General features: G+C 41.4%; 1 protein-coding gene across 1 annotated transcript; it reads left to right on the top strand.

Annotated features, from left to right (window-relative positions):
• The first annotated feature begins 13,131 nt into the window (after nucleotides 1-13,131).
• Nucleotides 13,132-16,231, top strand: LOC147327144 (homeobox protein Nkx-2.5-like). Its single transcript, XM_086294775.1, has 2 exons — nucleotides 13,132-13,946; nucleotides 15,107-16,231. The coding sequence occupies exons 1-2, from the start codon at nucleotides 13,517-13,519 to the stop codon at nucleotides 15,751-15,753; spliced, it is 1,077 nt and encodes a 358-aa protein (XP_086150901.1). The 5' UTR covers nucleotides 13,132-13,516; the 3' UTR covers nucleotides 15,754-16,231.
• The last annotated feature ends 4,896 nt before the right edge of the window (nucleotides 16,232-21,127 follow it).

The following is a 21,127-nucleotide window of genomic DNA, read 5'->3' as shown; positions in this document are numbered from 1 at the left end:
AGGCCTCAAGCAGCTGAAGGACAGTCTCCGGCTGCGCAGTGTCAGACAGGAAGCTGGGGATTCTGACTTATAGGTGGATGGTTTTCCTTTAATTAATTAATTAAATACACACAAAAAAAGTTGTTTCAGCAATTTTGCTGTAATTGCTGTGCTTTGCACTGCATCTGCCGTGAATGCATGATTGCAGGCAGTCTAAGCAGACAAACAATGCATGGGGGGAAATATACACAGCCTCACTGAAAAGATGCACAGAACCAAAAACATCCTCATTCACTGGAAGCAAGATATTATCCCGATACAATGGGTCCATTGTTTCTTAAAAGTTTCTGCAGGAATGACTAAATATTTCTTGGCTTGCTTTAAAATTATTTGAATTTAAGGTGTTTTTTTCTAAAATTTCTTACAATATACCTTAAAAAAAAACATTGATGTTTTATATGTCTTCACAGAAACGTTTAAATTTGCTGTTTACCTGCAAACAGTTTGGACCAGCTGAGGCAACAGAACAAGTTAAAAGGCAGTAAATCCTGTGGAGGAGGTCGGGGTGGATGGATAGGCACACAAATGCTCTTACACCCTAATGATTGGTGTTGGGTTCTTTTTTAAAGGTGATAAGGATGATCAAACCCCGATTGTTTAATTTCCCGAATTACAAAAGAAAAGGAAGCTGCACTGTCTCTATGCAATACGGTCCATTCAGGAAACTACAGTACAGCCAGGTGTGTGTGTCTGTGTAATACACCCATACAAATAAAACAAGCAAATAACACAAGGCTTAAAAAGAGTAAATCATGACAAATGGTTGATGTCATGGCGACCATGCAAGTCCATAATTACTTTTGGAAATTCCAATAAAATATAATTAATGGGTAAGTGACTGATTCTTTTGAGCAGTCAAAATGTTACTTGAGTAGACTTGGTGCACAGACTCAGTACTCACTAATTCAGTTGCTATGCTGACCGAAGGCTTTTCTGCACATAAACAAATGTTTGACATTTGTGCAATTTTAAGTAATTAAACTAGTTTTGTTGTTATTGCTGCAAGGTCAGCAGGGAATCCTCTCTGTGCCAGCAGTGTAGTTTAAAAAGACATCAGAAAGTGCTTCAGCCGATCTCAAGCAGGGATATCAGTCTGTTACATATTTGACTGCTTTCACACTGCAGGTCTATGACACAGACCAGGACTGCTGCTGTTGTGCATGGTGAAGTGGCAGAGAGAAAGAAATGTAACTACGGGCACTACATACCGTCAGATCAGAGCATCTGAACATGGCCGACACTTCCTGACATTCCTGCCGCAGCTCAGATGCAGCGAGAAAGAACCCTGTCATGTTTCTAGCGTCTGTTGTCCAACACACACGAGCAGAGAGGACAGGTCTGTACATGATGCAAGCACCGCTGCATTGCTGAGGTGTGTGTGAGTGTGTCATTCTTTCTCTGTCTGGCCAAGGACTATTTCAGGGTGTGGACAAAGAACTTGAATTGGAAAATGGGTTCTTGTATTTCACACATTGTGCGATGTAGGTGTTCACACAGTGACATTATGGGGACCGCCTTCCTTTTGGGCGGCAAAAAGCAGGTTTTCCTCATGTAGATCACTCAGTACAGATATATGACAAAGACCTGACTTGAGGTTATCTCAAGGTCTCACAGTAGAAGCTAATTTCAGGAAATTAATGTAAATCAGTGTGATAACCTCAGAAGTGATAAAAACACAACTTCAACACAACACAACCTGAAGGGCCTCACAAAGGCAGAAACACGGGAAGTGTGTGTACAGTAGCAGACACTTTATCTCTGCTATGATTAGACCTGCACAATCATTCCACAGATATATTAGCCGCTTAATCCAGCGCAGGTCAACGAGGTCAGACACAACCCGGTGCTAGATGAAGGCGTGTGCACACATATACAACACAGTGTGTAAATACTTGCACACACGAAGCACAGCATAGAGATGTGAGACGAAGTAAAAAACATGATGAGGTGTTGTATTAAGATGCTGGGGAAGCCATGTGCAACCAGGATGCTCCAGTGCTCCTTGGCAAAAACTCTCTGAGCACTAACACAGGATTGAACACCACTTTTTCCTCATTTGGTGGTCTGATCGTGGTGATGGAGGACTGCTGTTGGGCTAAAATCACCTGTAAGAGCTCAACTTGGTTCAGATCTGGTGGCTGTGAATGTAAATAAACATGAAATACATTTGAGTTGTTTGTAGCATAACTGGAATTCATGTGGGTAGATCAGATATTATAGTTATATTTGAACAGCTAAACATCACCATTTGAAATTTTATTTAATAAAATTATCTCTAAATCTATATGCAAACTGTACTTTCAGGTGTAATATAATCACTTAACAATAACAGTCAATAAATATGCAAATTTAAACTTGATCTATGTTGTGCTAAGTGTTATTATATTAAAAATAATACCACTATCAGTACCATGCTACGAATCAGTGTGTAACGAAGCTTCTATATTACATACTGAACCAATGTTCAAAATATTTATTACGGCTCTTTATGTGCACAGAATGTCATGCGTGCCAATTTGGTGATCTGTATGTGTGTATTTGTATGCAGTGCAATGGAGTCCTCTGTCTTTAACACATAAATAAAAGAAGATATGTGAGTAACCCTTTATAATAATTAATATTAATAAACTGTAAATTCATAGTTATCTTATCATTAACAAGCAATTCCATAATAGGTCAAGATGTCATTGTTATTAATGTTATAATTTATTACTTTATTCTGACTTCCTTTGTAAATGATATACGCCCATGACTATGTGGACAATTACACTTTTTTGCCATTTTAAATTTGTACACCAACACTGGATTTTAAATGTGATCATGGTGTGACTGAAGTTTTCAGCTTTGATTCAGGGGGTTTAACAAGTATTACAATAAGCATTTAGGAATTACAGTCATTTGTATCCTCAGTATCTCATTTTCAGAGGCTCAAAAGTGGAATATTATCATAATTTTAATTCTAATGATTGTATGTGGAGTTAATGCTATTCCATTATCTTATATTATGTTATTGTTAAGAGTTATTGCATGAATGAGCTACATGGAAAGTCTTTAAGTGGAGGCTGAACTGTAACCTTTAACTCGCTTAAGAATACTTAGGTGACACGTAACCGATAATTGGACCCAGTTGTTTAAAAGAAACTATAGTGTTAATCGCTCACAGTCAACCTGAAACACACACACACACACACACACACACACACACACACACACTGATGAAGTGTCACATGAATGACATCATTACACATCTATACAGCTAATGACATGTCCAGCAAACTCATTAGCTGATTCACTGGACTGGGTTACAGCATCAAGTTCACTTCAGGCGAAACACAAACCCACAACATCTGATACACACACAAGTGACACACATGCAGTTTGAATGCAGATATAATACACACACACACACACATACACGCACACGCATAACTTTCATCGTGAGAGATGCAGGAAAGATGCAGAGTGAAGAGTTCTGGCTGAACCTGTTCATTCACTTCCTATCACCATGGTTACAGGTGTTTTAAGGGGAAAAGAGCTCATTTTCGTTCTTGTTTGATTATTTAGACATGTTTGGATATTTTCCAAAGGTTCTGACATGCACTCATAATCTCAGTATAACTGCGCTGAACGACAGCTGTTTCTGTTTTAGACAATATGGGAAAATTTGCAGCGGCAAACCTGAGGATGAAGGAAGCCACAGATCAAAAAACAAAAAAAGTGAAACTGGGAAAATTGACCACAGCAGAGAAACCCAATGAGAATATCGGGATCAAATATTGCACTCCTTCAAAATATTAACTCACTTTCTGGTGAATTATTTTTTAATAATTCTTTGTTCTTAATTCATTGTTTAGTAAGGTTAAACAAGTATCCTTAAACCTTGCGCTGAGCTTAATCAGCAGCACATTTTCAAATATATTTTAAAAATTCAGCTTTATATATGAAACATCACTCTTGATCAATCAATTCCTTTTTAAGACGGTATGTTTTATCATTTTTAGCGGGCCTTTATTTTCTATTTTTTGTGACTTACAGGAGTTTTGTTTGCTAGAAGAGTTGCTGTATATGTGTGTAGATGAATGTAAATGCTGCTGCTGATGTTTCTGCAGTCCTGTGGAAGTGAAAGTGAAAGTCAGGCAGGAAGCTTCGCTGGGAAACAGCGGTAAACATCCTCCTCCCCTCCACCCTGCTGTCATGCTGGGGGAGTAAGGATGACAAACTTCCTAGCAGTAGCGGTACAGGAGGCCCTTGACCCCCCCTATTTGGTTCGGACCCTTCCCAGCTGTTCGCCTGGCCCCGGAGCCCACGGTGATCGAAGTGATCTATTGCCGGTGTCCGTCCGGCCAGAAGCGGGTAGTCCTGTCGGAGTGCAACGCTCCGGAGGCCCGTGTTTAGCCTGGTCCAGGAAACAGGCCCTTCCTCCGCCTAAACAGGGAGGGACGCTTGGGGACCATCAACGGGACGCTGTGGGGAACGAGGCTCCCCGTCTTCCAGCGGAGGTGGGGTAACTGGCAGGTCAACGAGGACGCGCGAGACATGCGCACGCTCTGCTCTGCCCTGAGCGCGCGTAATCCAAACCCGTGCGTAAAAACGAAATAATTTTTTTAAATCAGACTCATGACAGATGTTATTTGTATTCTAGATATTTAACAAAAAGGGTCAAAGAACAATGATTTTTTTAACACTTTTACTTTAGACTTCATGTCACAAAGACAACATTTGAGAACCGGGTCTCGTGTTTATCTTAAATGTACAAATCAAACGTCCTCCACAGACGCTTCACTTCAGCCTAGTTGAGAAGTTGCAGGGAATCTTTCTGTCTTCGTTCAGAGTTAATTCATCAGGGATGACAGAGGTCGTGTGAGTGGGAACTTTCTCTGCGTGGTCGGAAGAAGTGAGTCCCTGCAGGGCAGCCGAGCAGTTTTGGAGGGGCCCTGAAACCGGTGCAGGCCCCCTCTCAATACCACAGAAAACACTCCTTCTACTTCTTTTGGATGGCAAATCGTCGGCATAATATTAAAAGCTTGAGCAGGGAGAAGACTCCTGTCCATGTCTTTGAAGCTGGAAAAGGGGAAAGCAGAACAGCTGATGCCACTTTGATAAGTTTAAAGGGTTTCGTTCCAGTGCGTCACAGTTAAGCTTCAGCAGCACGTGTTTAGATTTTTTTTTTTACAGGAGAAACAAAGAAAGAACCTTTTAGTGTCTAACATCCCCGTTGGACTTTTAAAAACAAAATCTCTTCTCTTGAGACGAGCTCATGTTTCATAAAAATGCTCCCAGATAAAATTATGCTGATTCAAACATTTTCAGAAAACATAGTAAGTCTCGGTCAAAACAAGAAAAAAAATCATGTTTCAAAGGAGCTTCAATTCACTGAATGCGGCCAATTTGGTGAATCGGGAAATACTTGAAACACTTAATTTGTTTGTGCTTAAAAAGTGACATTTTAAAAGTATCCTTTGCCTCCTTCTTTATGTTTTGCCTATTTGAAATTTACTTCTGTTTTATTTCGCTAAAAAGAATGCAAATACCGATTTTTACATCCAGAAAAAAGCCATATAAGTCTCAATGTTTCGGTTTCTGGTGTCCATAGAAGCATCACTCTGACACTTGGATACAGGGGCTCGGATCGGCCTGACAGAGCTCAGCCGGGCGGTGATTGATGGCCGAGACCCTCGGCAGGTTGTAAAGCAGCCAGGTTGGATGCTGTTTAGGAGATAGAGAGCAGATAAAGAAGACGCTCAGCGAGAGACAAAGGGTGAAGGGCTCTAATGGGGGAATCCGGACTGTCTGCGCCGTGATGGAGTGGTCTGTCTCTCTCCTGGAGGCACTAATGCCCTCCAGTTTATACACAGACACACAGACTTCTCACGGGAGACGGGAAGACTCATCACATTGCCCGCGTTTATCTGGACAAATTATTCATCATAAAAATGCTTCTCTCCTCGAAAGCTCAGACAAAATGAATCCCCGCTGTGTGATAACACTAAAGAGGCTCTAAACGCTCGTTCGTTCTTCGGCAGGCGTACCTCTGCGTGGTTTTCTCATTAAATTAGACCAACAAGCCCCGCTGGAAATTTCTACTTAAGCAACGAAACAACACGGCAATAAATCAGAGCACCGTGGCTGTAACGACTTGTTTCCTCTGCAGTAATAACAATGGAAGTGGAGGCTTAGGAGTCGATATACTGGGCGGCGGGTCTCCCTCCCTGCATCCAGCTCAAGTTTATTCCTCCTCCATCGCGCCACAATATGAGAAACAAAATAACAAAACATACATCTATCACTATGGAAGACATCGCCTCCTCTCTGCTGTCGCGTTTATATACAAATCCCCCGCTATTAATGTTTGCAGGGTGGAGATAATTTACTTTATTTGCATGGTTAAAGACGAGAGAAAAAACGCTTCGCTGTTGTTTCATTTCCCACATAAATCAGGAATTCCTCTGCCGGTAAAAGTCGGTCGTTTGTCAGCCGGGTCTGGCGTGCTGGGTGACAGAAAACGAGAAACAGAAGTCCCATTAGGTAAACCATTCAACGCCGCAATTTATACAGCAGGCCGGGCGGGTTCATAAACACAGCCGGTTGCGTCATGCTGCGTGTTTGCGGTTGTGTATGAGAGATATAGAGGTCTGTCCCGCACTTTTAACGACTCCGAATCAGGGCCAAACACATCAGCAGAGAGGAGGCCTGACATCTGAAGATACAATCATGTGAGGAAAAAAGTGTGCGCTTTTCTTTATCATTACTTCTGTTTATTATTATTATTTGTTTTTGTTTTATGGGTTACCCGCAAACGTCGGACAGCCCTCAGGAGAAAAAGTCCTGAAAAGCCCGAACTTTTAAGCCGCCATGTTTCTACGTCTTTCTGCTAAATCCCGGCGTTGTTTTGGAAATCAAATTGTGTGTGTGTGTGTGTGTGTGTGTGTGTGTGTGTGTGTGTGTGTGTGTGTGTGTGTGTGTGTGTGTGTGTGGCCACTGGTCCTGTCCTGCAGGGCGGAGGTAGACGTTACGGATCACTGAGATAGCGTCTTCCAACTCTGCCTAATGGAGCTATTACTGGCTGCAGGCCTCTGTTATCTAAACACACGCACGCACACGCGAGCACGCGCATGCACTCTCAGCTTTTAAGCTACAGGCTCCAAGACGCGCGAACTTTTACGCACGACGTCCAGTCTGCAAAGATTTACACTTGTTTCTGTCTGTTTACTTTTGATTACTTTTGTACGAGCTTATAACAAAATGAAGATCCTGTTCCTGTTGTTTTAGCCCCTAATCGAGCTGTCTGGATAGGACATCCCCAAAAGTTTAATGACGTTTACAGAGTGATCTTATAATGTAAGAAACAATGTAAAGGTGACATTTTAACAGGTGAGGACAATCGAGATTTATTAAGATCTAATATTCAAATTTCTGTAAGACCATAAAGCATTAAAAAGTATCACAATTATGATTTTTCTGTTTTTACACATATTTCATTAAGTTTCGTCATTTTCGCTGATTTTGTTGATCCACCCAAATAAAGGACGACTTTTCTTCACGCTGCCAAACTGAACAAAACATGTGATGCGGACGAGAAATGCATTTTTTTGGCTGAATGTATTCTTACTGCGTCATTTCACGAAAAGAAAGAAAACAAAGAAAAAACGGTTTCAAACCAAGACCCATTTCCGAAACTGGAAACGAATAAAACACAGCAAAGCCAAAAGATTCGCTGGTAAATATCTTGTAAACAAAAAAATAACAATAAAATTTTTAAGAACATGTTTATTATTACTCGGTTCGTTTGTCAAGTTATTATTTATTTGAACTGATTGTGCAATTGTGATTTTCGGTTTAAATCTTTTTGCACTTGAAAACTGTAGAAATTTGTACTCTGTTCTATTCAGTTCTATTTCATCTCTGTAAATTTCTACGCACTCTCAGTCTGAGGCGCACGTTACCTCCAAAACAAAGGTAACGAGGCTGCCATATCGCGCCATCGGCCCCTCTGGCCAACACCAGTAGGCGGCAGGTGAAGTGTCTTTCCCAAGGACTCAACGACCGAGACTGTCCGAACCGGCAACCTTCCGGTTACAAGACGAGCTGCCAACTCTTTGAGCCACGATCTAGTCCGCATAACACTGAATCGAAGAAATGATACGACTTCAGAGTCGTGTTTATAGTATACAGCTGTCCGTGTGTGTGTGTGTGTGTGTCAGTTATTGCCCTTTAACTGCCTAATAAAGTTTGTTTCTGGAGCTGACTGACCCTCCTTCATCATCACATTTAACCTTCTGACAACTATCTGAGCTGTCCTTTACATCCAAACACACACATTGCACGCACACACGCGCTCGCTCTCTATCACGCACATACACACAGCACACAAATGCATGGCTCTGAAGCGGTGATTATCTCCCTCACTTCTCTCTCTCTCCATCCAACCATCCAGAGCCGCCTGGCGCCTCTGCAGGGCCGCAAACAGACAGAAGACAAGAGGTGTAGCATTTCCTATTGTTACATTCATAATACAGAGGGGTGGGGGTGGGGGGGGTGGGGGAAGAAATTTCACTAAATTCACTAACGTCCCAGTTGTAAAGTTATGGCTTCAAACAAAAAAGGAAAAAAAAAAAAACAAACCCAAATTCCCTGAAGTGACTATGAGTTCTGTAACAATATTAAATAAAATAGGCTTATAACTGAAAAATATAAGTTAAACTTTGACCTTGGTGCTAGAATGATAAAAACAATTTAAAAAAATCATGATCATCATCAGATTTTGTGGATATTCTGCTGTTTGTTTTCCAAAATGTCACCCTGAAAATGTTCAAATTTAAGTATTTAGTTTCTAGTATCTAATCATACTTAGAACATAATTGCAGGAGAACAGGGACGTAACAAGTTACAATTTTCAAGGAAACGCAAAGCAAAATATGTTGTTAGTAGCTTTGTAAGTGGTGGTAGCTGACAGGGTATTTTAAAAGAAAGGAGACACAAATTGCCTTATAAGTATAATTTGTACAAGTAGCGTAAAAGACTGTGACCAAGTGCATGAGCTCTTGGAGCAGAGATCGAGAAGGATCTAGTAACAAAATGACCAAGTAGTCCATCAGTATCTTCAAAGAAAACATGATTTTGTTTTTTTCAGTAAACGGAGGCAAAGTGATACATTCGAGTAATTTAACCCATCAAACTTCTGATAAGCTTCACTCACCCACATTCTAACTGACTTATCTCTGTTTGTGTGAAAGATAAAAGTCCAATCAGAAGCTCCCGGAAAGGTCACAGTCTCCCTTCCACGTCTGTCAGCACCACAAACACAACAGCCTCCTCCCTCCAGATGGACATGATACAGTAAAATGAGTTGCTGCTGTTTGTAGAGCTGAACTCGCGGCGTTCCTCCAGCTTTACTGCAAAACCTCAGAGGACATGTAGGATCCCTAAAATTCACACACACCCACACGCACAGTGAAGAATTCCCAACACTTGCACAGCTTCTGACAAGAACGTTTAACGTGTTTAAGTGGGCAGATGGTGTGCAGCAGCTAGTATCCTAAAAACAGCTACTTGGCAAAACAACAAGCTCAAAGAGTCGAAAAAGCTCATGCCTCTCTGTGATCTCCACGGTGCAGATGTAGATTCATTTGAATAAGAGCAACATTTCAATCAGACTGTTTTTATGCTCAGGGGCATGAAATTGTTTTTAAAAAGTAAAGGATATTCATTTTATGTTGGGTGGGAACTGGTAACAGCCATGAAACTGTGGCACTATACACTGAATGTGATGGATATTTGGATTATGAGTGATTGAATATGTAGCCTGTTTGCTTCATTAGATTCTTCTTTCTTTAGTGTGGTTCCACAGAGTCAGCTTCAAGTTTTAAATCTAAAATGAGATCATGCATAGTTCACGGTTAAAGAATTCCTCACTCTGAAGACCCTTTGAGAACACCAAGAGCACCACATTCTCAAAATGCTTGCCCTCCCAACCAAAACCAAATGTCCCGAGTCGCTTAACTTGAACAAGTTTTATTTTCTTTCCAATAGCTACTTTAGAGCTCTGGCTACACTGAAACCGAGTGCTCAGCCTGGCGTCTTTGGATTTAATGCTTATTTAAAGTAAATGGAGGCGGCCGCGTGCCAGTCTAAACACCATCCTGCTTTGTTTGGCCCTTTTTTATGAGGACGCGCTCGATGATGACATAGAGTGAAATAGAGAAAGTTGCCGATGTGTCTACACGGACATTCACACATACATCTGTCTGTTTCTAGCTCCATAGATAGAGCTGCACCGCAGGATATTTACTATCTGCTGGGTTACACACAGGCAGCACAGGTCTGTGTGTGGCCATAAACAAGATCATTGTTAGTTTAGTTTAGTTTGGTGTTACATTTACCTTATTCACCTTATGAAATTATGACAATGTGCACAGCAGCAGGTATATTTCACATAATAAAATAAACTGCAATACAGCAACGTTTTTCTTTTTTTTACATCTCAGACAAATTTGCAAATTTTGATCCTAATACTTAAATAAATAAATACTTACATTGCTGTAAGAGAGAAATAGTGAAAACATATGTTTGGGGCCCCCGCGGGGACCATAAGGCTCATCGATGGAGTCCTCTCAGATCTTGATTGTGCAGTTTTTGATATGTTACACTTTGTTCTGTAAAGACTCATAGAAAGCTTAATAAAAGTCTACAAATGCATTCTGAATTGTTGTAAAGTACATATGAAAAACAGGATTGTGTTATTCAGTGTCTTTGCAGAAGGAAGACAACAGAAACTGAAGGGAAACTTTGCTCCTGGGACATTTGTTTATGTCCCTTTCTCTCAGTGTGTTTTGCCCACACGGGATAATAAAAAACTGAGAGATAAATGTTAGAGTTTAGAAAAAAGCTTTTCTAATAAATTTGCTCTTGATTGCAACACTTATCGGAAATATCGGAGTGGTTGTGTTGGCATGTGCAACTTCTTTTCATATAGTTTACCAAATTTAAATCCCATTTCACATATAAAGCAAGTTAATACATAGACAAAAATTACTGTATGTCTACAGGAGTGAACCATTCATTTTCCCCAAGAGGGCCACACTAGAGGTAAGGTCAAAAATAAAAGTGAGTTCAACCCTCTGCAGCAGTCCCAGTCACTCATGTGGCCCTTTGGGAAAATTAATTGCCCACTTTTTGTGTACATGGATGATCAGAAGTGTCCACACAACACAAACACACAGACATGTGAGCCCGAAATTATTTTTTTTTATTTTTTTTATTTTTGTGTTTAGTCATCAATTTGTGATGTCTGAGTTTAGACTTTGTCCTTATGATGTATCGTAATAGTCCAGTAAAAGGACATATATTATTGTCTTCACCAAATTAATTTTATTTCCCAGACTGTAAGAACCAACAGTGAAAGCTCCACTTCACCAGGACACAGTGTTCAACTGTGTGATTACATTTTGGACCGACAGATTGTCCCAGGCGTACTCCAAACTTCCACGTTACTGATTCCAAAGAAGAATAAGCTTTCCCATTAGAATGAACTACAAACAACCTTTTTCTGTGGTATTCACTGTGAATACCACAGTGAATACCACTGTGTGTGTGCATGAAACAACACATGCAGCTGAAAACTGTCTTAAAAAGTTACTTGAATAAAATGAGTCACGTAGATATTTTGAATCCTTTGAAACTATAATTTTTGATGCTGCACGTTGGCAGGTTCAATAAAGAAGCATTGCCACTGATTTAGTAATTCTAATATCGCAGCTGTTTGTGAAGAGTCCAGCTACCAGGCGCCGTCCACCTGCCATGTGTCCAGAGAGGAAAAACTCGCAGGAGGACCAGAGGGAGAGGGGTGAATGAGGCGAGGGGTCCCACTGCAAAACGGAAAGGGGAGCTGATAGGAGCAGATTAGGCCGGGCTAAAAACGTCAGTCAGTTTTCTTGGAGGAATTTTAATTGCCCCGGGGAGGCTGCTTATCGGCCCAGAGCGGTTATTAATACAACAGCAGCGATAAAGAGGACAGAGGGACACCGAGCAGAGCTGCTGGAAGACGAGGCTGCAGAGGCGCAGAGAGACCGGGCATCACAACAGTCTGCTGAGAGTTCTGAGAGTGAACAGAAATTATAGCAGCTCCGTGTTGTGCAGTAAACAGCGGGGATCTGCGCCTCAGTGGAGCTGCAGTGAGTGGCAGGTTTAAAGCGCCATCAGACACTTTTATTGCTCTGCTGTTACATGAAACGGGGAAGTTTTCTGGAGTATTTTACGCACGTCCCTGATGTGCAGTCCAGCTTCTCTAAAAAAAACAGAGTAAAGGTTTGAAAATCTGGAGCTTTGTGAGACGGAAGCGAGCGGCCTTTACTGAACGCAGTCAATGTCTCAAAGAATAAAAACAGTACACGTTTGTACATATTGACCATTATGTGTTCCATCATATATATATTTTATTTCTGGCTGCTGTTTTTGACCACTTTTAAGCCAAAAAAAAAGCCAATTTTAAAGCCACCTTTGTTCCACATTTTGGCTGTGAAAATGTCTCCTGGCGCTAAAAATTGTCGTTTATTATTTTGGGTAATGATTTTCAGAGAAACTTCTACTATTAGTCAACTCAGTTACACTTCATCTACAAGGCAGGAACTCTTAACCTGACCTTGACGTATCACCGCCGACACGAACTGTTAGCCTCTGAAAAGAGCACACGGATTGGCACAAAAACCAAGGGCCACACAAAACTACAAGGACCCCGGGGGTATAACCAGTGTAAAATAACAATAATAATTTAAAAATAACTCTGTACATTAGATTCAAATATAATAATAAACGTATAGGGCCAGCTATTTGCAGGGCTGTTTCTGTGCTTCTTGGAGCTAAATGAGTGCGTAAAAAGTGGGGAAACTAATTTAAGTACAATCTAAGGAGCTTGGAAAAACAAAGCGTCTGGACTTCTTTAAGTTTCTTGACTACGTTTCATCTCTCATCCGAGAAGCCTCTTCAGCTCTATAGAGCAATTGGTGGAAAGTACCAGATTTTAAGTCCTGTTGGGACTGTCCCCAAGATGTACAGAAACATGAAGGAACCGGGCAGTGGACGAGTATTGTCAGTACAATTCTTAGTTCACCGCGTTCAAAATACATAACCAGTCCGTGCAAACGCGTCACCTATGCCCCTCCCTCCTCTCTCTCTAATTCCCAAACGTTTCTCTTCCAGCCTTCACGGACTTTCCATTTCACACACACCCCTCCCCCTGATACCAGAAGAGGCAGAGGTGCTCCTTCCCCTCCCCGGTCCAAACTTCACTCACAAAGCCCGATATTATATCTGTCAGGCAAGACATTTGCATGGACAAACCCCGGACTAATACCCGTGTTTTCGTGCGATTTATGGCGATGAGGGATTTCAGAGGCTTAACGCACCTCCGATTGCCAAACAAGGGGCTTTTACGCTCAATTATTTGCTAGAGAAAAAAGTGGGAAAAGGCGAAGGGGAGTGCATGTTACTCGGAGGGCTTCATTTCCTCGATGCTGCAGAGCAGGAGCTGGATGACATGATGCTGCAGAGCCCGCTCACCTCCACGCCGTTTTCTGTCAAGGATATCCTGAAGCTGGAGCAGCAGCAACAACAACAGCAACAGCAGCAGTCCGGAACCCTGGAGCTCACGCACCGAATCCATACCCAGCAGCACTTGTCCCGCTCTCCTCCCCAGCAGCAGCAGCATTTCCAAACCGCGCCGTCCTGCATGCTCGCCGGAGCCCGGGACAGCCCTTCCTTCTCGGACGGAGAAGACAACCTGGCTTACCTCAGCGCGCTTGCAGTGCGGGAGGAAGAACGGGGGGACACCAGCCTATCTCCGGACATGTACGTGCATCCCGGCTTGCAGGGAGCCAAGTTGGAGGCCGCCGAGCTGGAGGAGCAGGAAAGCAGTGAGTACAAACTCGAGCTGCTGTTGTAAAAACTGCACGAAAAGGCAAAAGACGCGCGTAAAAGTATTTTAAAAAATTTCAACAGGCCTTTAAAAAAAAAACCAGAAATATTCACAGTATAAAGGACGAAAGAGCAAAGCAAAGCGGATTAAACCTTTTAATATGTCAAATTTTCAGTGCCGTACATGTTTACCACAAACTCAGTGACCTGTAACCCAACCAAACAGCAAATAGTAAAAATGCCTCTAATGTTAACATCAACTTTCACACAGCACTTTCTTTGTAACTGATCTGGTCACAGTTGTATGGCTCATTATCAAATTTAATACCAAGAGACTTTAAATTTAATGTGAGCCACGTGAGAAAACATAACATAGTTTGTGAAATGTTCTAAATAATATACGCGTGACCTTAAAGATGACACCCGGCGGAAAAATCAAAAGATAATACGTGCAAAAAATACTTAATAAAATACGTGGAACATAATTTGGGTTACGCGGCTTTCTGGGGCCTCTTGTCTCTGCCCGGCTCTTCCGTCTGCACACACGCCGGGCATTATTCCAATAAAGAGCTTCCAAATGGTGGAAGTCAGAAGCCCTGAGACGAATCCAGTAAAGTCTGGAGATGTCAAACACTTTCTAGTGGTTCAGTCGCTTGCCTGTTATTTGGAGTCTGTTATGCTGTCTGGACCATAAACCGACAATTAGTTTAAAGAGGCTTGTAAAAGAAGTGACACCGACAAGTAGCGCTAATAAACACAGGCGGACACGGCGACTTCGGCTCCTCTCTACAGAGTTCACACAATTATTCATCAGACATAAACTGTTGACAGAATTAGCAGGTAGGTGACTTGCATCCTTCTAAGTTCAGAAGTGTTAAAAATAAATGAATAAATAAACCAACTATAATTAGTCCATTCCGGCGTTGCGTGTTTTATCTTTGAATTGTGCGCCCTGGCTAAAAGCTTGAGCTGCAGTGGAGTTTTGTCTCTGCGGTGACAGGTTCTCGTGAAGCTGACAGGTACTGACGGGCCTGTGGCTTCAGTTCAATACTTTATTGAGTGAGGATTAAAACAAATGCCACAATTGGGAGACATGATTACCGTGTTTTCTTAAAGAGATATTAACTTCATACTTCTGTGAATTTCCCAACCTGCCCAGAAAACTGCGGGCTGGTGTCCCGGGAGGAAGCAGCCGAGGGCGGGCAGGGCGACACGGAGAGGCCGGTGCAGAAGCAGAGGAGCCGGCGGAGACCCAGAGTGCTTTTCTCCCAGGCGCAGGTCTTCGAGCTGGAGAGGCGCTTCAAGCAGCAGCGCTACCTGTCCGCCCCGGAGCGAGAGCACCTGGCGACCACCCTCAAACTCACTTCTAACCAGGTGAAGATCTGGTTTCAGAACCGCCGCTACAAGTGCAAACGGCAGCGGCAAGACAAGTCTCTGGAAGCGACGGGGCAGCATCATCCTCCGCCGCCGAGGCGCGTGGCCGTGCCGGTGCTGGTTCGGGATGGGAAGCCATGTCTGGGAGGAGCGCAGGGCTATGCCGCCGCGGCTACTGCTCCGTACGGATCCAATCCGTACGGCTATAACGGATACCCGGCCTACACGTACAACAGCCCGGCGTATAACACCAACTACAGCTGCACCTACACCAGTATCCCCGCCCTTCCTCCCTCCGGCACCCCCAACGCCTTCATGAACATGAACTTGGGAAACGTGAGCGGCCTCGGCAGCTCCCCACAGGCTCAAACACACCAAGGGACAGCGGTCACATCTTGTCAGGGCTCGCTGCAGGGGATCAGGGCCTGGTAGCCTCACCATAACAGAACCAGTATCTTTTTTTAAAACGGAGTTTTTCAACCCACATTCTTTCCTTTAGAAGTGTGTATTAACCTGGTCAAAATACAGCCAGAATACAGTATTGCTTATAACGGATGCGCGTTTGGATTCACTTTTCCGGATATTTGGAGAATTATAGAGAAAATTAGTTTCCGTAATTTGCTGGTTGTCGAATTTCTGAACAGAACTGGCTTGGGTGAATTTTTTTTCTGTGGTCCAATATTTGTTGGTGCTCTAGTTCGGCACTGAAGCACAGAGGGGAAGTTACGCACAAGTTTGCGCATTTCTCCTTAATTGAACTGAAAAAGACTGTTTTTTAACGATTGTTTTTGTCGTTTATATTTTTAGGTTATGGAGAGACTGAACTGCTTTAAAATGTTTTTTTTGTTCAACAGAGAATTGTTTTAGTCTATTTCACATTTATACAAATAAACCCAAGAGATTAAAGAAAGTGCGTTTTGATTCTGTATCCGCACAGAAGCATAATAATCTTATTGTATGTGCTAAATTTGAGAAAGAACGATTATTATAATACCAAAATACATCACAGAGAAGAAAATGAAATCCTATCTTCCCCTAAATTTGCAAAGAAATATTGTTGATTGTATATATTTGCCTCCATACGGTGTAACAGTGAATCAGATGGTGAATATTAGTGAATCTGATTCGTGGTGGCAGATTTTGCTCATAAACACAGGTCCTGGTAGAAGCTAGGACACAGGAACTCTTTGTCCCGGTGCAAGGCGACGTGAAAGGAGGAAGTTATTCTCCATTTGAGGTCCTTAAAAGGACGCGATTAAGCACCTAAAATACCCGAAGAGCGAGCTGCAGCCGGGCTAGGGAGCGAGAATAATGGCTCTTATTGGATTGTCGGACAAAAGGTGTGTGGTAGGCAGAGCTTGGCACTCAGCAAAGACAAAAGCGCACAGGGGCCGTGAGATTGACGTCCTAATATTCCCATTTGAGCGACAGGCAGCGGGTTATTCTGCGCGGAGAAGGGGACATGGAGGAAAAATGTGGTCACTTTTGTTCCCCTTCAGGAGGCTTTTTTTGTTCGCGGAGAAAGGCTCTCCGAGATCCCCAGCCGTGAGGCTTCGGGGGCAGCCGGGCTCGAGGTGATGGCAGCGGGGAGGCGTTTGTGTGAAAGAAGAGGGTATTATTGCTACAAGTTTCACCATTTATCCCGAGGAGGAAAATGGACTGGAGAATTTTAAGGGGGTGAGCCCGGTGAGGCTGCAGTGCAGCCTATTATTTCAGTATGAGGGTGTTATTTCAGCTCATTCTCACAGGTAACAGTCCAAACTCAGAAAGAAAAATCTTCTGAATACATATATTTATGGATCTATTAACACAAGTAATTATACAATATCACAGAAAGAAATCACATTCAATAGATTTCAGAAGACCTTTGCGCATTAGTGAAAGAAAAGTTGACACATGGATATTTTAATATTTTTCGCGCAGGCCAAGGATCCAAGGTTCTTATTTCGAAGGGTACAAAATCAGAATATTTCCCTGGAATGGTCCGTTGTTGATTCAACTATGAAATAAAGCTACAAAAGTATTTTTTATTTTATTTTATTGTTTTATTGTTTTATTTTCGATTGGTCAGAGTTTAGTCCAGTGTCAAAAAAGGTTACTGACTTAAAATGAATGGACAGCAGTTTGGGAATATTTTCCAACCCAAATTTCTCATATTTGATAATCAGTTGTTTCTTCCTACGTAGTAAATGTAAAAATTCTAAAACACAATACAAATAAAGCGGAAAATACTCAAATAGCGAAGATGCCCCCTAAGATTCCGAAAAGTTTTGTAGATTCATTTCAGTTCACCAATTTCTGATATTTTATAAGAACAACTATAAGCTGATATTCAGAGGTGTACCAAAATAACAACATTGACAGTTTGGCTGGTTGGTGATTTGGTGAGAAGAATTCCTTTTCGCTGGCTCTTAATCGAGCGTTACGCACAAGTGAGGACCAAAAACAGGCACTGGGCATAATTTGAGGACCAAGCTCGTCTCAAACCTGTGTTTTGTCGTTTATGGGACGAAAAATCTGTCCAGCTATTTGCTAAAATAATTCTTAAGAAGATAAATGATGAGGGAAGTTATGAGAAAATTAGGGAGGGAAAGCATCAATTGCTGTTTTTCCCCTGCGAGTAATTGTTCCTCCGGCCTGAGAACAATTGTTTCCCAAACCCATTCTTGTGTAATTACACCCACACACTCGTGTCCTAATGGGAGACCGTAGCCAACATTGAGAGCAAACACCGGGAGCTACGTTTACTAGAGCGTCTCACACCGAAACCTCACTTGTGCGTTACTGTGTGAAATAATAATAATAATAATAATGGATTGGATTTATATAGCGCTTTTCAAGGCACCCAAAGCGCTTTACAATACCACTATTCATTCACTCTCACATTCATACACTGGTGGAGGCAAGCTACAGTTGTAGCCACAGCTGCCCTGGGGCACGGGTTCAGTGAGTCAGTAATATCTAAATTTCGAAATAAGTTGAGCGTACTTTATGTCCGCGCGCGCGCGCGCGCGCGCACACACACACACACACACACACACACACACACACACACACACACACACTGCGTCACTGAATTTAATTAAAATCTGTATAACTGTCCTAAAGTAACTGCTGCGTTAATAAGAACAGACACAGCCAATATCAGTATAATTATCGTTGTTGGTGATCGGTGCGTCTCTCACGCTTCTTCCCTGCTAGACTGTCCGGCTTTGTGCTCAGATTGAGATCTGTCCGTCTAAGCTGTTAACCAGCCCATCTCCTGTTTGGGACAAAACAACATTAGAGGCCACCAGAGCGGCCTTAATGCCTTCTCCCGTACTAATGGGGATTAATTGAGAGGTAAACACAGAAAGCTGATAAGCTCTGCGCCCTGAAGTGCTGCCGGCCCGCAGGACAGAGACTGATGGAGGCAAATAAAAGGGAGACAGAGAGGCGTCTAGCAGGTAAACACAACTATCTGCAAGGTCACGAGGAAGTGAATAAACAACAACAACAACAACAACAGTAATAATAATAATAATAATAATAATAATAATAATAATAATAATAATAATAATAATAATAATAATAATAATAATAACTTGGGGAAAAACACAACAGAATAAATAAGAGCACTCAAATGATAAAAATCTTAAAAACATTCATTTATTCAGCTTTAACTATTAATAGAATAAAATAAAACGAAAACATTTCCGTTATTTGTCTATTATAGAAATATTTTTATATGAAAATAGAAAGTAGTATGTCTGGTAGTACAACTGGTTAACTAAGGTTATTTCATACTACTGCGTTAACTAAGTGTTCCAGGTCTTACCCTGGGCCTGACAAACCAATGCGCATTCTGGTTTCTCACTTAAGAGTCGATCTAATGTTACAAACTACAAAATCAAATTTTAAGACTCGATGTTTTTATTATTGAAAGTATTGGTACCGAAACGGTTTGTTTTATTCTTGTTGTTTTGGTTCCACTTCAGCAGAATTTAATTGAACACAGTTATGTATCTGCCAATAGCAGCTATTTGTCACATTTTTTCAGTAAAGCGCTACGCTTTCAATAATGACTTAGACATATCCGTGTCTACATATCTGTAGACATATTTGTAATTGCTAAATAAAAAAAACAAAAAACAAATCTGGCTACATAGTGCCCATTAAATATTGGCGCCTTACCTCAAATTAATATAGTAATATTACGGTAAAAAATACATAAATAAAACCTTTCTGTAACATAAACTAACATAAAACTTCCACATTAATTTTTTTCTTTAGAAAAGTTTTGGCTGTATTACAAATTTAAAAAATATATAAAAGTATAAAAGTAATAGTTTTAGCATCGTTATTACACACAGTGTTGGATTACTAATTAACTTTAGGAGCTGTGTTGTTGTAGCTAAGCTGAACTGCTGTACACTGCTGGACAGTTTAATGTATAAAAATATAAAATGCTTTACATAATAAAAATATGGTTTATAAAATTGTAATCTCCCAGATAAAAAACTACTTATCACTAAAACATTTTAGTGGCTTGTAAATTTAATCAAATTTTACCGCTAATAATGATAATACGCTGCAGTATCCAGGAGCTATTTTTAGCTGTACCAATGTGAACCGATTTTTTCAGCTTCTAATGCATCAGTGGTGGTAACTGACAGTAAAATGAGCCATTTCAACACACACACACACACACACACACACACACACACACACACACACACACACACACACACACACACACACACACACACACACACACACACTTGTGTCACAGTTTTCTTTTTAATTTGGCCCATATATTTGCTTACTGATTTGTTTACAGCACACAGTTAGCTGCAGCTGCTCTGACTCTGGCTGAGCAAACACACCAGTCATCAGTGTGTTTGCAACACACCCTGCATGTGTTAATATGTTTGATTTTTCAACTCTGATTTGTAGAGTCTCTCTGAGTTATTTTTTTTCTGCCAAGGTCTGAGTTTGGAGAACTTTCAAACCTAAATAACAACGATACGTCTGCATGACTTGATTTAATGCTTTAATCTAACCTCTCACAGCAGTTACAATAAGGTATAATTGGTTTTACAGCTCTACTAAGGACACTGGCCAAACACGAACTGAAGATTAAACATCTTTTGCGTGCCCTAAAGATATACTCAGACATGCTGACACTCTGTGGGAGTAAATCCACACTCGAGACAGTGGTGAATCATTACCAACAACTTTATGAGTATCAACATTTGGAATCTGCACTCTGAAGAGAAACAAGTCTGCTTCATCATGAACAAAAGGGTTTTTAAAGTATCACTAGAACCTCAAGAAAACTATACCTTCATTTGTCCTCTTTGTTTTGTTGTCTTTTACTGAGTTCTAGAAAAGCAGCTCAAATATGAGGCATTTATTTCACCTGTCCCTTTACTTCATATCTCTCCATCCTGTGGGCATGCAGTGCATCGCAGGAGTGTGCAAAGTGATGTTTGTGTCACATTAACAGGGTTTTGCACTACAAGTAAGCTGACAGTGTGACACAAAGCTGCGGCTTCCTCTAAAGCTGCTCATTTTATACAAGTTTCAGATTTTGGGAGCTGGTCTTAAACGTGTCTAAGCTAGTCTCTGTGGGAATAAAACAAAACATGAGTTCATCTGTCACGCTGATATAAAGAAATCTATGAAAGAGCATGGGATAATTAGAGCCCCCACCCCCAACATTTTTATAACCCCAGTAGATAAACTGCTGTGCAGTAGATGTAGATGTGCCCTATTGTGGAAATGCTTTCACCCTTTTGTTTAATTGCTGTATAAAGTTTAGAGA

The sequence above is a fragment of the Aulonocara sp. 'chitande type north' Nkhata Bay genome, linkage group LG6 (assembly GCF_057382095.1).
Source record: "Aulonocara sp. 'chitande type north' Nkhata Bay isolate Kocher_YH1m ecotype deep benthic linkage group LG6, A_spYH_male_GT1.1, whole genome shotgun sequence".
Lineage (NCBI taxonomy): Eukaryota > Metazoa > Chordata > Actinopteri > Cichliformes > Cichlidae > Aulonocara > Aulonocara sp. 'chitande type north' Nkhata Bay.
The sequence above is the reverse complement of the archived record's forward strand: the minus strand, read 5'-3'. Positions and strand labels throughout refer to the sequence as shown.

Bases quoted from the DNA above. Each gene is read 5' to 3' on its own strand.
- LOC147327144 (XM_086294775.1), top strand. From the start codon at position 13,517: ATGTTACTCGGAGGGCTTCATTTCCTCGATGCTGCAGAGCAGGAGCTG. The intron at 13,947-15,106 runs GTGAGTACAAAC...CAACCTGCCCAG, and splicing joins GCTGGAGGAGCAGGAAAGCA to AAAACTGCGGGCTGGTGTCC.